Source organism: Lathamus discolor, chromosome 1 (genome assembly GCF_037157495.1).
Source record: "Lathamus discolor isolate bLatDis1 chromosome 1, bLatDis1.hap1, whole genome shotgun sequence".
Lineage (NCBI taxonomy): Eukaryota > Metazoa > Chordata > Aves > Psittaciformes > Psittacidae > Lathamus > Lathamus discolor.
In genome coordinates, this window is record NC_088884.1 from 148,772,486 (window position 1) to 148,788,064 (window position 15,579).

Genomic DNA, 15,579 nt, shown 5'->3' on the forward strand with positions numbered 1-15,579 from the left:
ACCCAAATTCAGCCATCAGCTCAGTTTTATCTTTTTTTAAATATAAAGCCACCCAAAGGTGATATAAATTATAAACCCTAAAAAGAGGTTCCATTAGACAAATAATAATGAAGTAGAACACACTGCTATAACTAGAGGAAATTCAGAAATACTGAGACATACGTTTAAGAAATGGTTTGAGAACAAACCTGTCCCCTACCTGCTGAGCCCATAAAGGCTATCACCTTCCTCAAAGTATGTTTTTCTTATTCAGGTTTCTCAAACTGAATATACTCTGCATAATCTCTTTAACAAAACTGACTTCCTTCTATTCCCCCTAAGATTTAACTCTTTGAGTGTTCACACTCCTTTAACTTAACACTCTTTTATAATTTTGCTTCCAGTTCACTATGTTCTCTTCCTCACTCACCTAAATAGACAAGAATTTTTTTCTTCATAATGTAGAAAAGAAATCACTTATTGTGCTAATCCTATTCTTTCACACCTAAACCTTCTCCCAGGTGAACAAGGTTAACTGCTCCCAGAGGAACTACTTCCCTCTCCCCGATGGACTTCACCTGGCTAGGGTGCAATAGCCAGAGCAGTACAGGTGGGTAGTTCTCTTTGAGCTCAGTCACAGATTTGGTAATATAGCATAAAGTAAATTGTGTGCAAAAACTCCAATTGACTATTGTAATAGGATTGGTTGTAACTTTAAGCTTGGGTGACCAGGTTGGATAAAAATAACCTTTGTGTCCTGTTTTCCAATCTGAAGTGCATCTCTTCTAGAGGAGAAAAAGAAGTGATGTTGACTTATAGCCCTCATCTGGGGAGTGATTAGCTTGTGTTTTGCATTATTCAGTGCTTGTACTAGGTGAGTATTTGAATATTTTTTCTCTACTCAGATTCTTTTGAAGGTGGCACATTAAAATCCTTTTATTCTGGGGGGATTTTTGGGTTTGGTTGTTTTGTTTTGTTTTTTGAAAAAAAGATCTGCTGACACTGCCCACAGAGCTGACAGTACATGCTGGAGGTAGGAAGACTGGTCATGCTAGAGGCAAGTTAGCAGACCCTCAAGCAACTTCTCTATAAACTTCAGGATCCTTTTCAGGTAGAGAAGCAAGATGACTACCAGATCACTTAATATTTTGAGGGAAGGTGATTTCTAAGTCATCATTTCTCAAGCAAACAATATCAAAATGAAACAAAAGCTCACTAAAATGAAACCTCAAGAAACTCTGCACTTTGGAGGTTGTATAGCTTGTACCAAGAGGAATTCCTTACAACCTCTAGCTACTCTTGTCTGTCACTTTATACAAAGAAGCAAATTTTTTTTTCTTAATATACAACAGAAAACTTCTCATAATGACTCTTATTTTACATACTTCTGCTGAATTGGTAGGATAATACTCACTTGTCTCTCTAATCTTGTTGTATTTATAAGAAGCAATGTGAAGGAGGGAATAATGTTTAACATGTTTTAATACTCTTTTCTTCTGACTTTCATTTTCATGCTGAGCTTTGCTTATATGATGAAGGATTGCTACTAATTTATCTGTGTGTGTATGACTTTGCTTCTGAGAGAGAAAAATCTGCTGCAGGTCATTCAGATTATGCATAGAGTTGAGCTTTTTCTTCACATTTAATGTTTGTTTGTTTAGTTTGTTTGGTTTTAATGTTGTGAATTGGCATTTTAAGGAAGCATATTGACTCTGGAAGACTTGTTTTAAACGCATTTCTTTGGTCCAAGGCATGTTATTGCTTTCATGAATACCTTTGTAACTAAGAGGAAGTGTCTTTCCAGATGACTGTTTTCCCGTGTCGAAAATCACCAGCGTTACTTAAGTTTATATCTTTAAATAGATCCTTTCATTGACTTAATAAACATGATTCCAAAATATAAATTAGTATATTTCATGGTGAAGCGTATTTCTTAAAAGAAAGTTGTCATTGCTTACTTGTTTAAAAAGTACAATTTTGAGGAATCTCCAAAAGATTTCACAAATGTTGATTGTGGTTATTGAGTGGTTTTTGAGCTGAGAATGATGATGTTCTTGAAATGGTCCTTTCATGCACTTTTAACAAAGGCTGGGCCATAGGGTTCAGAGAGGAAAGAGCTGCTCTGCCATTTGATCATGTTTTCTTTCCGAAATAAGTTTATGATGTACACGCAGATCATGGGAGACACAATACATGTTATTCTTCTTGCTAGGAAGTTACAATAGGCATCTCTGAGTACAGAGAAGAGCCTGATGGCTATTATACCACCAAGGGCTTAGGGCAAGGCTTGCTTGTTTGCTGGCTCACATGCTCTTTCTTTTTATATACAGTCCACTTCTTATGAATTAGCTAAATAGTCACATTGCCTATTTGGTGACTAGCTGTACATCCATAGGGTCCTATCACAAGGGTTGATCTTAGTTCAACCTTCTGCTTCATTCGTTTCTCCAGCATGGTTTTGTTTCATACCTTCCCCTCAGCTTTTTGTTCCTCCACTATGTATATGTTTATAATCTTGCCCTAGACGTGGTTCATATATCATGTATTACATCACTAACAGCAGCATTACTTTATTAGCAAACTCCAGGGTTTCATTACTGTGAAACAAGTAAAATGTATTACAGTTAATACATGCTGTAGAAATTGGTAATGGAAGTGGTATAATAATATTTAATGCTTAATGTTGAACTCTCTTCATATCAAGATGTCCTTGGGCAATGCTGATTTGTCACATGCTATATAAGACTTTGTTTACGACAATTTTGATCAGAAGTACTCAAATTTAACAAACAATCAGGCCACAGATGGCAGTTAATCTAGTATTTGACTAAATTAATTGCTTTCATAATTGGGTACACATGGAGCTGTTTAAACATTAAGCACAGTGCTGTTAGGTGTCTTTAACAGGAGAAAGTATGGCTGTTCTAACCAAATGCTTTGAGCAGCTGAGAATAACAGGAGTGTGCGTGTCACAGGAAAAACAGAATGCTGAGACTGCTTTTAGCTCTGCAGAGACAAGAAACAGAAAGATTGGCATGTTTGCTTAAATTTGATAAATGTTTCATAATTGCACAGAGGTGGGAAACTTGTCACTGTTATCCCTTCACTGGGCACAGAATTAGCTCAAAATTTGGGGGATAACAGCTTTTTATCAGCTTCCCTTACACTTAATCAACAGATTGTCCATGTATGAAAGTAAGGGGAGAGGAGTTTTAGTTACTACTTGCACGACTTTTCCAGTGCTGGAGTGTGCAAACCTTGTGGAAGCTCTGATGTATCTAGCCAGGGACTCTGTGGGGAGAATGGTGATAACCAAGATGAAAACATGATAGTCATGGTAAGGGAAATCTGATAAGCACTAGATGCTGTGCAGGAGGGATTTTGTGATGGTAAATTAGTACGCTTATGAAGCACATAAGACATAACGATACTTGTGTGTCATAGCAAGTTGTGTTGGCCTTCACTGGTTTCCACCTGACAGACCAAATTCTCTTTTAGCTTAGGAGGTATTAGTTTTGGGGAGATCACTTTTCACATATGCACAAGCTCTTGTCTAGCAACCTGCAGTTCTATAAGGACCTATGTAGGAATTTCTCAGCAGCAGACCAAGCTCCTGTTTTGCAGGCCACACCTAGTAAGGCTACACCGAACAGAAAAGCATCTCCACTAGAAGTCCTAATATCCCTGACACTACAGTGAAAATTCTGTCACTGAGACTATTCCAGCTTGTATGCTCTTCCTATCCTTTCATTTTCTACAAAGGAAATGCAAGATGTTTTAAAATACAATATTTTCACTGATAAGAAATATTGATCCTAGCAGTGAAAAGATGTTCTTTCCAATAATCTGTTGCCAATAATCATGCAAAACAGTTGTACAAGGTCAATATGGAAATGCAGTTAAGATTTATTTCAGAAGTAGCATTCCACATATAAAATGAGCGTTCACAGGGGAAAAGGCCACTGCTGAGGAGCTTAATGAGTTCTTTGCATCAGTGTTGGAGGTGGGAGGAGCTAGGGAGATCCTTATGCCAAACCCTTTATTTCTTGGAGGAGGCAACTTGGCAGAGGAGTTGTCTAAAATCAAAGTGGCTGTGCAAGAACTATGGAACAAGTTGCTAAAATAAGCACTAAAAATAAATCACCAAGACCTGAGTAATCGTTTGAGTTCTAAAAGAATTCCAGTTTGAAATAGCTGAATTATCAGTGGAAGTGTATGACCTCTTTTAGCTTTTTCAAATCTGAAGACTGGAGACAGCATCCCTACAGATTTTCTATGTTCAAAATAAAATTTATAAACAGATCAAAATCAAGATCAAAACTGCATTGGATTTTAAAAGCTTGTGTGCTTTCTACAATGAGTTCATAGCTAAATATTTTCCTGTTTCATAGTCCTGTAGATAAAATGAGAAAATATTAGAACTGACTTTAATGATCAGCAACCGCTACTGCTGGTTTAAGACATTCTTAGCACCTTTGACTCTCTGGTCTGAATGACTAGTTGAATGACACTGGAATCTATTTTATGGCAGCAACACCTGGTTGATAAATGTTGAAAAAAACTGGTTGTGAGAATGCCTAAAAGCCTGAGAATATGAGAAATTATCTGAGTGTGGAAGGCTTGTTACAAGAGTACCTAAAGTACTTGGTATGAAACTTAACCGAATCTGATGAAGTGGTGGTACAGCCTTGGATTGTAACAATATTTGTGTAGCACTCGAGTCTATGGTTATTTTTATTTTTAATAGTAAACCACTACAGTTAAGATAGAGCCCCTACATTAAGGAACAAAGCATTGCCAGATCTCACACTTGCATTACAAATTCTGTTATTTCTTTAAGCCCAAGACTGTAGAATCAGTGAAGACTTTTTGGCTTCCCTTTGGAAGAAATTCCATACATAATAGTGCAGAAAAGGTTGAAAGCATACTTTGAGTGAACCGTAAGCAGAAAGGCAAGAAAAATTGCACAATGGAAAGTAGTACAATAGAGAGACTGGATGGAGAAGTAATGTATCTGAATCACTGTGGTCAAACTTGAAGGAGCAGGATCACAGCATTGCTCTGAACTGGTTGTAGCACTTTTAGATCCACAACAGTTTCTTAGCCATATTGCTCTGCACTGTGGAGAGGTAATGCTAGGAAATACTGGTAACTAGCTGTGAAAATATCCTTCAAGGCAAACAGTAGAAATTTGAACACTTATATTTATAAGCAAGAGGAGGAAAGGGAAGAAACAAATGTTTTGGTTTTTAGAGGAAGTGGACTTGCTTAAGAAAGAGAAGGAAAAGATTAATTCTGTTTGCTGCTGAACCCATTCATATTTGGAATGAAAAAGACCCTTCCAGGGATGATAATATTGTTGTTGTCCTTTCCCATAATTTTATGCTTTTTCTTATGATGATCTGCAGTAGATCTACTCTGCCGGCTGCTTTTCCCAGCAGGAATCCAATGAGGAACTGTTCAGGCTGTCATATTCAGCCTACTGTGACTTCATTTTTTTTATTAGCTGAGGGGATCACTTCATGTAGTCCCAAAAAGGGATACTTGATGTGAATTTATAATTGTTCTGTTAATTTGAATTTACTTAATACAAAAATAGTTTTTAAAAATTCATGTGAAAATGGTCAGGCAATGTAAGAAAATAATCAGATCAAGTTTTTAAAAAGCTACATGAGAAATAACATGGGGGGAATATTCAATGTGTTTGATTTTAAAATCAAAGGATGAAAAAAAGGGACAATACGAAAATATATTGGCTACATTGAATTAACTGCTTTTGCAAAATAGAAATGTTATCTTTGGTCCTTTTTCAGCACTACAGAGATTGATTGAAACCACACAAAAAGATACCTATTGAGAACCAACAGACAAAAGCCCAAACGTTTGAAGAAAGCAGTTATGCAAAGCAGTATAAGGCTACAGCAATCTAAACACCCCAGCACTGATCTCACTTGAGAAATAGCTGCACTTCAAGAATAACTATAATGAAATGACTTGCAAATTATTTTGGGTCTGAGAAATCATGTTACTGTTTACTTTGCTAAGGGGGATGAATTTCATCCACAAAGCTCCTCCTTTCTTCTTCTACTACTGTTTCTTGAAGGTTTGGGGTTTTTTTTAATTCAGGATGTTTAGCTTGAAAATGGAAGAGGTGGTATTGGTAGGAAAGGAAGGAGAAGGCAGCTGAGTAGGAGATTCACAAGATAGCATAACCTGAACTACTGACAAATCAGCTAAAAGAAAGGCTATACATAAAATTGATAAGATGAAGCTTATAGAGGTAATAAAAATAGTTGTTAAAAGTCAAACAAGAGGTAGTAACTCTGCAAGTGAAGTTGCAGGAAATAAACTGCTTTACCCAAGTGACCAATGAGCCATTCAGTCTCATTTCCTACCATCTCCCATGGTGGATGCTGGTTAGGTTAGTTATAAAATTGCAGCCTATCCTGGAAACCACAGCTGGAAAATGTACAAAGGATTATAAAACATGAATTTCTTCAGTAAAAAACAACTCAAAGCCTGTTACAGGGATACACCTTTCTCCACCCAGAATCAAACACATTCACTCAGTCCTGGGGAGATGCTAGAGACCTATGCTCTGCTTCTGGGGCAAGGACTCTTTTTAAAGCAGCCAACTTGTGAACTGGATGTTGTTCTATTTAGACTGTAATCCTTCTAGCAGAAAGGAACTACATCCTCTAAAGCTCCACGTGGGCTATATCTTGTCACATGTTTTGTTGGCACCAGTGGCATACAGGAAAACTCACCCAGTGTGACCTTCCACACAGGCAAGAGTAGGTTTTGGGGGAAAAGCTTCCCCTTAGTTTAAACAATAATTAATCTGCAGTCTGCAGCAGAACCAGCAGCCATTGTATAATGCAGCTTTAGTGAGTTCTTAGCTAGCATAATTGTAAAAGTCATTCATGAAGACAGTAAACAATTCTTTGTCTTTTCAATAATAGTGTAAGTTTGGATTACCAGCACATGCTCCAATAGCTGGCTCAGTATTTCGTGTCTATCTCTAATATTAAGCTGCAATTAGTGATCTATTCTCTCTGGGTTTAATAGCAGTATATTTTCAGCTGCAGAGTTGCTCTGGTGATGGCATACTTAAATTACTTGGCCACTTGGGAAACTTTAGAGAGAGTGAGTGACATTACTCAGCTGTGTGGAACATAGGATAACAGTTTAAATGGAAGGAAAAAACAGCCATATTTGATTGATAGTGCTATGGAGACATCACTTAGGAGTATATATTGGTTTTTACCTTCTCTCTAAATTTAATTTTAATAGTCAAATAATGACATGTTAAAACAGCAGTCTAATCTATAGAAGACTAATTTGTTATTTTTTGGCATTTCAAGCTGGCTCCTTTCGCTTGCACACCTTTTTCTGCCAGGCTAGTACTGAAACATAGGATATATCATCCTCATCAGAGCAGAAAGTCTAAAAAATGTTTTAAACTAGTACCTAACAAAAATTACTATATTTCTAGTTGCAAAGCATTCCAATTGGATTTTTATACTACAGAATCTTTCATATAGTTTGCATATTAGAATTTGATTTCTCCTTACAAGCCTGTATTGTTTAGAGCTCTATTTTATTCTACCTTACTGTCCACTGCAATGTAGCTCTGTTTTGAAGAGTGATTCTGTAAAGTAACATTTGGATTCCACTCTGATCAAGTGTACTCAGCTCACTGTAGAAGTCATGCGGTAATTATTTTTTTTTTCTAGCTCTAGAGGTTTGTCTAAATGTAATTCAGACTTCAAAAATGTGTGCTTTTGTGCATAGCAGAACATGCATGGGATGAGATCATGGACCTTTGGCCTCAGTATCACCAGAACCTCAGCCTCTGAAGTAGCGATAAACAAAGATCTGAAAATAACCTGTGAAAAATTTCACTGTGTATTCTAAAATGTTACAAACCGAGAGCTCTATTCGTGTTATAGTTACCCATGTAAAACTGAATGCATCTATTTCATAAACATTTACTCTAGAGTTTTACTATAATGGTTGCTTGCTATAAACAAGTTCGGTTTGACACATGGAAGTGACATGTCTACTTAACTATACTAGCTGATTTAAGTAGACAGGACATGAAGAATACAGCGTTCTTGAAAGCTTGGCTGCTTTTTGTTAAATTAATTAGATGGTCTGATAAGAAAACATCCACTCAGATGAAAACTTTGGTTTTCCCATTTACATCCTCACAGATTTAAGAGTACTAGAACATAAGAAGCACTCTCAATTTTTTTCCTTCCTATACAAAGAATAAGATGTTTGTGAAAAAATTGTCATCTTCCTGCAATAATCATGTTCCATGTACTTTGAATTAGGTCAATAGCAGGGCACAAATATAGTGCTGACTTGATTGCTTTAGTGTTGCCTTTCTACCTGAAGAAAGTTTCACTTAATGAATTTCCTGGTACTCTTCTATAGGAAATAATAACTTCTCTAGAGAATAAGGAGTAGGTTTTGTCTAAAAAAAGTTATTGTACCACTTAGATAGCTTTCTATTAACTTGTGCATAGATTCAATTGTACATATATGTTGAAGGTGGTGATATGGGCTAATGTTGTTGAGATTCACAAAAGCAGGCCCTGTAATTAGGAGACAGCAGTACTTTTTATGTATTGCTGAAATACACTGTCACTGAACACTGACTATTATACCCTGAGATTTCATATATGTGTCATTTCTTTCTTTATCTGTAAGATATTTGGTGTTAAATTATAGCCTCTCCACACATCTCCATTTCTAAGCTATTCTGAATTTTATAGGAACACAGGGGAGATAAGAGGTCTAAAGCTACAGGAGCATGGAATGCTTGCAAATCTCACATCTTCCTGGTGATCCAAAAGCCAAAGAGCATATCTGAAGTTGCTTGACTTTTCTGCCCTGTTAGATAATTCACCTATTTGTTAAATGGAAACTTTTCCAGGTGTTCTTGTTTGAGTTTGAGCTTTCATTTTCCCTGCTAGAACTGATAATGATGCAAGCGAATGTTTTGGGCGTAAGCTTCAAGGTTCACAGGGCCCCTAACACACATGTCAGCAACCGTGAAGGAATTTAGCTTTTTTTAAAAGAAATAATTAAAGGTATCTTTGTGTAACTTCACGCTGATTGAGGTTATTATGGAAATTCAAAGCCTAAACTGTTAGATTAGACATAATCTTTTCACCTGGGTGGTGCTGCTTGCCACCATAGGCAAGGAAGTGGTAGACAGTAGGATGCTCCCTCCCTCACAGCATTCTTGTCATACTGCTCTACAGCTGCTGATCCAGCTGCTTCTGCTGGAGGTTACCTTCCTCCTCCGCAGAAAAAGAATAGGCTGTATATCAGCCTTGGAATAGTAGAAGTATTGGCTGGCAGTAGGTGAAATAGTAGGTGGAGCAGTAATGCTTCAGACCTGGCTGCAGTGAAAAATAATTATCGTTCCCTAGCTGTCTGTGCTTACCTTGTTTGGAGGTTGTCAACCTACTCAGCCACAGCATTTTACAGTACAGTGTATCAGTTTAAATCTCTGAAATTCATAGTATTCTAGCTGATGAGATGGAGCTTTTTTTGCATCTTCCCAGAGTCTCACAAAACTAGTATCTGTACACTAATCACAGCCTGAACCTAAGGATGAGATTGTGCCTGAAAAATCCTATTGCTTTGAATAGGTGTACTTTTCTGGCTCCTGAATCTCACCTCTGCTTTGTGAAGGCACCTCTAGAGCAACCTACATACTTTATATGAATGTGCCTTTAGGAGTGACCACAGGGATTCTGCCTTCAAAGCATGAATAAAAGCATATGCAGATCGCTGAACAGAACTGGGGGTTTCCTCCTCAAAGCTGCTTATATGGAAGCTCTGTGCTAAGTCCCCTGGCATTTTTTAAGATTAAGTCCTCAATGATCAGTGAGGGGAAAAATGATAATTAAAAAAAAAAAAGGGAAAAATGGCCTATATAATGGATCGCTTAAGATGACCTTTTTCCTACATCTGACATTGCAAAAGAAAGTGTTATATTTTATGAGCATCTCTGAATTCTTTATAATGTGCTAAAGTGTTAGGAAATTGATATTGCAAATAGATTTAAGTAGTCATGTATTGGCAATCTAATATTCATACTGATTACTAAGCCCTTATTCAGTTTGACTAGATACTGTACCAAAATGTTCATGATACTCTTTATGGTGAAACCTCCTCTGGTGTCATTTGATTTTACCCTTCTATTTTCAGCTGTGGTACATCTTGTAAGTATGAATGGTTCTCTGGAATACTCATTCATAAAGCTATCATACAATTCATCAGTTAACTCCTTCTGTTTTACCAAGACACTGACAATTTCCAGGTTTACAAATTGCATTCATATGAGAGAGGGAGCTCCACACTTTAGGAAGTGTTCACTCCAAGATAGCATCTGCAAACGGCTTACTACAGGGGTTTGACTGTTCAAGTTAAGCTGCTTTAATTACACTTCATCCTTGCCCCCAGTTTCTGCAAAGCAGTACTTCGGTGACAAAGAGCCATGCAAAGCTGTCTGTACAGGAGCAAATTTCACCTTTGGGGATTAATTATAAAGAGGGTTTGGTGACGAACAATTTTGCTATGTTTCAATAGGATAGTTAAACCTCCCCAATGTGTGTTCAAAAAAAATTAATTCAGAATGTCAGATTTTGATGGGGTTGTGCTATCAAACCATAAGTATCTGTGACTATTTTAATTTCTCTTTACCCCCAAATTAATATGAGGTGAAACACAGAGAAAGAACAGCAGTATTAATTCTTGTATCTTCAAACAAAACTGTATTGGGCTTTGCCTCCACAGCCATTTCTGTGTGATTCTCTGGTCCCTTAAAAATTGGCCAGGATAGGCAGCTAAAATTAACTGAATCAAAATTATCCCTCACTGCTCCAGCTTCTGCCCTCAATCAGCTTGCTTTGGAGTTTTGATCCAACATTTGTTTGGAAAAGTGGAATTGCTTCTATAAAATCAAGTAGAAATGTAAGAAGTGACCTCTTGGCTAGACGGTCATTTTCATAAAGAAGAAAAAATAGTACAGCTAATGTAAAGATAGCACCTATGGTGGCTTGATGAAGCAGGATCCTTGGTTACCTGGTTCAGTTTTAAGTTAGGGAGAATAAGACATCTCAAATAGAGGGAGTCATTCAAAACCTTTTCTCCACATCATATCTGATGCCTAGGCAGTCTTTTAAGAAGGCATAGGAGTTAAAAATATAAGCAACTATAAAAATTCAGTTTGAAATTCTTTTTTTCTTCCCCCTTTCCACCTCCTGCTCCCTAAAGTCTGCCTAACTTTGTTGCCAGGTTTGTTACACTTTTCTTTCATGCATGGAGAATTCCCTCAAACAGGAGCAACCTTGAAAGTACAACAAAAAGTATGTTAAATTAACCAAATGTGGGGGCAGTGCAGTTTCTTCTCTACTCTTTATTAAATAATAATAGACATCTTGAAATAAAACTCTTCAGATGCAGGGCATTTGTGTCCCTACAAAACTGATTCATGTCAGATAACCTCAGGGATTCAATTAGATGAATAGTGTTTAAAATTCCTGTGTGTTGAATTCATTAAGCTCAATTAGCTGCCTTATAGAAGTGACAAAGTTTATTTTTATGAAATTTCTTTACCAAAAAAGATGTGACCTGCCATTTGATATCAAAGATTTGTTCATTCCAGTGGAGGTGGAACTTATCTTCAGTGCTGTGCTCTACAAGCAGCCCTTGAATATGTCCTTCATATGCAAAAAAGAACATCTATTAGAAGCTCATGGTTCCACCATGGAACCTTTGTAGGAGAAGCAAACACAGGATTGATTTTGTTGTTATTGTTGGTTTTAAGTCCACTGGGGGGGGGGAGGAAAAGCAACAACAAACAAAACCAAACCAAGACAAATAAACAAAACAAAACACACACACATACATACATACACACACACACACACACACACACACACAAACCTGGAGGATTTTATCACTTTGAAATTGCCTTCTACCCAAATAAGGTTACTTTTTAGTTTGTGCGGATTTTGACAATGCCTTCGCAGAGTTGCCTTGTTTTTTGTTATTTCTCTAAGGCAAGGCTGATGATTTTTGTTGCTGTTTGGGAGTCCTGTGTAAATAAGAAAGGCAAGGTACTTGTAACAGATCTGAGGGGATGGAGGATGTAGCTGCTGCTTGCTATTTACTGCTGGCTGCCATGCTGAAAAGCTAGAGGAAGCGTTAGGCTGCCTTTCACCTGCATTCCAGTCTTGCCATGCCCTGAAACGTTCCACTGAAAGGTGTTAAGGGCTCCTTTCCAAATAGCCCTGCTTCTGGTTGCACCGACAGTCTACACAGATCCGTAGAGGGATGAATGAGTGGGGAACTGCTTCCTGTTCTTTGTTCAAAGTTGAAGCCCCTCTGCAGCTTTGATGCAGTATTGCTGTTTTTAACTGCTCATCCTCTAGCACAAGAAAAAAACTGTGTACAGATAGGGGTGACATGATTCTTTCCAGCATTGTTCCCTCAACCCTTATGTGGGAGGGAGGGGAGAAGCAAGGGTGTCTTTTCTTTTCTATGGCCTTATTAAATGCTGTTTTCTATCACAACCTGCAAATAGGCAAAGAAAATGCTATTTCTTGCTGAAGTAACGCTGCATACAAAGACTGTTGTGAGAAGGGGAGCATGGGGGAGGAGGAGGCACTCAAAGATGCACGAGGATCTGAGAAAACAGCAAGATCATGATTTTTCTGTCTGGGGAATTCAAGACTGCTAATTGCTCTCTTGCAAGGCGCGGGTAGCACTTGTCAGATCAGGCAGGTGCTGGGGGATGTCTGCCTTGTGCCGGAGTTTGGAGGCACAGCGTGAGGGTGACTGCGCAGAGCAGCAAAACCGACTGTCCAGGCGGTTGTCAAATGCTACGAGTAATCCACCCTGACGTTTGTGTGTTAACTTTCTTGCAGTTATCTGTAATCTGGCTTCCATTCTGAAGGCATCCCTAGGTTGAGAGTGAGCTTTCTCAGGCGTGCTCCCAGAAACTGAACTAAACTGACTTGCTAAATAGTAATAACTAATAGTGGTTTCCATACTAAATGAGGGGGATAACTCTGCGGTTTGTGTGATGCCGGTCCCCAGCTCACCGCCCTGCCCAGCTCTACATCGAAAGCAGGCTGAGGGCAAAGCCGTTACAAACAGCCTGATGGACTGAGCAGTACTTGAGAGAACTTTGAAAATCTCTGCACAGGTTGAATTCGGTGAGTTAGGAACGCACAGCACTGCGCCTTCCCCCCGGAGCCAGCCGGATCCGTGCCGGCGGTGGAGCAGGGACGGTGAACGGTACCATGGCGGGCAGCGCCCGAGGGGCAGGTGCGGGCAGGGAGGTGGAGGAGACCGCGGGGGGCCATGAGGGAGCCCCGCTCAGCAGCCCCACCGGACGCCGTGAGATGAGCTGAGACCTGCGCCACTGTTTGAGTCCTCCTTAGCTCAGAGCTGCCTCCAGCCGAGGTGTGGAGGCGGCTCTGGGGCCGCGCTGCCGTGCGGGGCTCGGGCAGCGCGGAGCCGTTGGAGGAGCGTCGGTGGCGGGCGCCGTTCCCCCGCCCTCGCACTACACCTCCCGGCGTGCACCGCTGCCGCCGGCCCTGCCCGGCCTGGCGGGGAGGCCGCGCTGCCCCGCGGGAGTTGTAGGCCGGGAACCGATGGGAAAAGGGGTGAGGGGGGCCCCCGGGCTCGGCCCGGGCACCGACCGGCCCCGCTGCCCGGGGGAGGGCTGCGGCTGGGGGGAGAACGGGGGCGGGCGCCCCTCGGGGATCGGCGACGTGTGTCAGTCACTCCGCCAGGCGGCGCGCGCTCCCCGCCCCGGATGCTGAGCGGGGGGGGTGGGGGGTGTGTGTGGAGAGGAGGGGGGGCGCGGGCACGCGCCCGACGAGGCGAGGGGGGTAGTGAGTGGGGGGGGGAGGGAGAAGAGCCGGGGGAGCGCGCGCTCGTATGTAAATGAGCGGGCGTGAGGTCAGAGGCAGATGGAAAAGGGAACAGACAGAATGGCCGCCGCGGCTCCCGCTCCTCCTGCCGCCGCCTCCCAGTGCCGGAGCCCCCGCTGCACGGCGGAGCGCAGGGGAGTCCGCCGAGAACTCGACTCCTGGCGGCACCGGCTTATGCACTGTGTGGGTAAGAGACGGGGGGAACCGCGGGGTACCACGGCCGCCGTGGGGGGAAGGAGAGGAGGGGGTAACGAGATCCTTGAGGGGAGCGGGGCGGCAGGGAACGGGGTCTCAGGTGGGGAAAGGGGAAAGCAGGCGAGGCGCTTGGTGCCCGGGTCTGCCGGGTGGGCGGAGAGGGAAAGCAGAGATGGATGAGCGGCTCCAGAGGCTTTCTTGGAGGGTGGAAGCGGAGACGGGGTTTGTGGGGAGAGCGATGATCCTAACCGCCTCCAGGCAGCTGAGGTGGGTTGTTACGGCTTCGGCTGGGGACTCTCGGTCGTTCCCTTCGCCGCCGACCGAGACCCGTTCTCGGTTCGGGTCCTTTTGTCTCTGCTTCCCGTCGTTTTCGCGGTGAGTGCCGGTGGCTGCCCCCCTCCTCTTCTCCTCCACCACCAGTGCCTGGGGGGCGGAGGGGGGAAGGGAGCCCGCCCGTGTGTGTGTGTGTATATGTGTGTGTGTGTGCGCCTTTAAGAGGGAGCCGCTCCTGCACTGACGGTTGGGATTTGAAGTTTTCCCTCCCCCTGGAAGTTGTCATGGCGACGGCCGTTCTCCCCTCGCGCTCCCCCCCGCCCCCGGGGCTGCCCCGGTGGCTCTCGTGCCGCGAGGTTCCCCCCGGGGTCACGTGACGCGGCGGGGCGGGGCCGGGGGAGCGCGGGCCCTGGCGGCCGCCCCGGCCGGGGGGTAACGGCTCCCGGCTTGCGTGCCGCCTGCGGGCGGGGGCCGCCGGGCTCCGGGCGGTGGTTCCTCTGTGCTGGGGAAGAGCAGGGCGCCTCTATGCCAGGAGCCTCTTGTCTGTGTGGTTCCAACACACACTGCCCTTCCTGGGGACATGGATCAAACTGATCCCTGGTCTTCAAGTAGCGTGCGAGTGTCGGTGCTCATCCACTCCGAGCGGAAGAAATGCGTCTAGATGTAACCGGGAGAGTACGCAGCAACTCATTCCAGTATTTCTGCGTGTGCTTGAGGCGAGAGCAGGGAAAGAACTAGATGTCTAACAAGTAGGCACACTTACAATTGCAGGCGCTTAGCCTTTTGTGTTTTATCTATTATCATGCCGCATGCTTTTCGTCCTTGCTGTGTTGTCCCAATAACACTTTTAAACACCTGTTACCACACCTGTGTATGTATTATGATACCTGTGTATGTTTGCACTGCCTTTTTAAGCCTTCAAATTATATTGCTTAGGAAAGCAGTGTTCATGTATTTCTGTACCCTAATTCATTATATAATGCTTCTTGTGGAAAGAAAGTAGTTAGAATATATAGGGAGAGCTAGTTTATCGGCATAGATGATGCGGTAAATTTAAATCTGATGGAGGGGTATCTCTCAATATTTAAGTGGCTGTTCCTCTGCTTACCTGTTACCTAATGGTGTTTCAGTTTTAATTTTAAGCTAAAATCCTAGAAGTCTGTTT

At 41.9% G+C, this 15,579-nt stretch overlaps 1 protein-coding gene across 9 annotated transcripts in view; it reads left to right on the forward strand.

Annotated features, from left to right (window-relative positions):
- Window positions 1-571: 571 nt before the first annotated feature.
- LCORL (ligand dependent nuclear receptor corepressor like) overlaps window positions 572-15,579 on the forward strand; it is a 96,875-nt gene continuing 81,867 nt past the window's right edge. For 7 of the 9 annotated variants that reach the window (XM_065699932.1, XM_065699878.1, XM_065699898.1 and 4 more), the window contains exon 1: window positions 13,931-14,133. In XM_065699932.1, coding sequence (XP_065556004.1) covers window positions 13,986-14,133 — 148 coding nt within the window. In that variant the 5' untranslated portion in view covers window positions 13,931-13,985. Of the gene's footprint in view, window positions 590-754; window positions 854-13,930; window positions 14,134-15,016; window positions 15,164-15,579 lie in introns of those variants that run through there. The other 2 variants (XM_065699905.1, XM_065699914.1) reach the window with 2 other exon arrangements.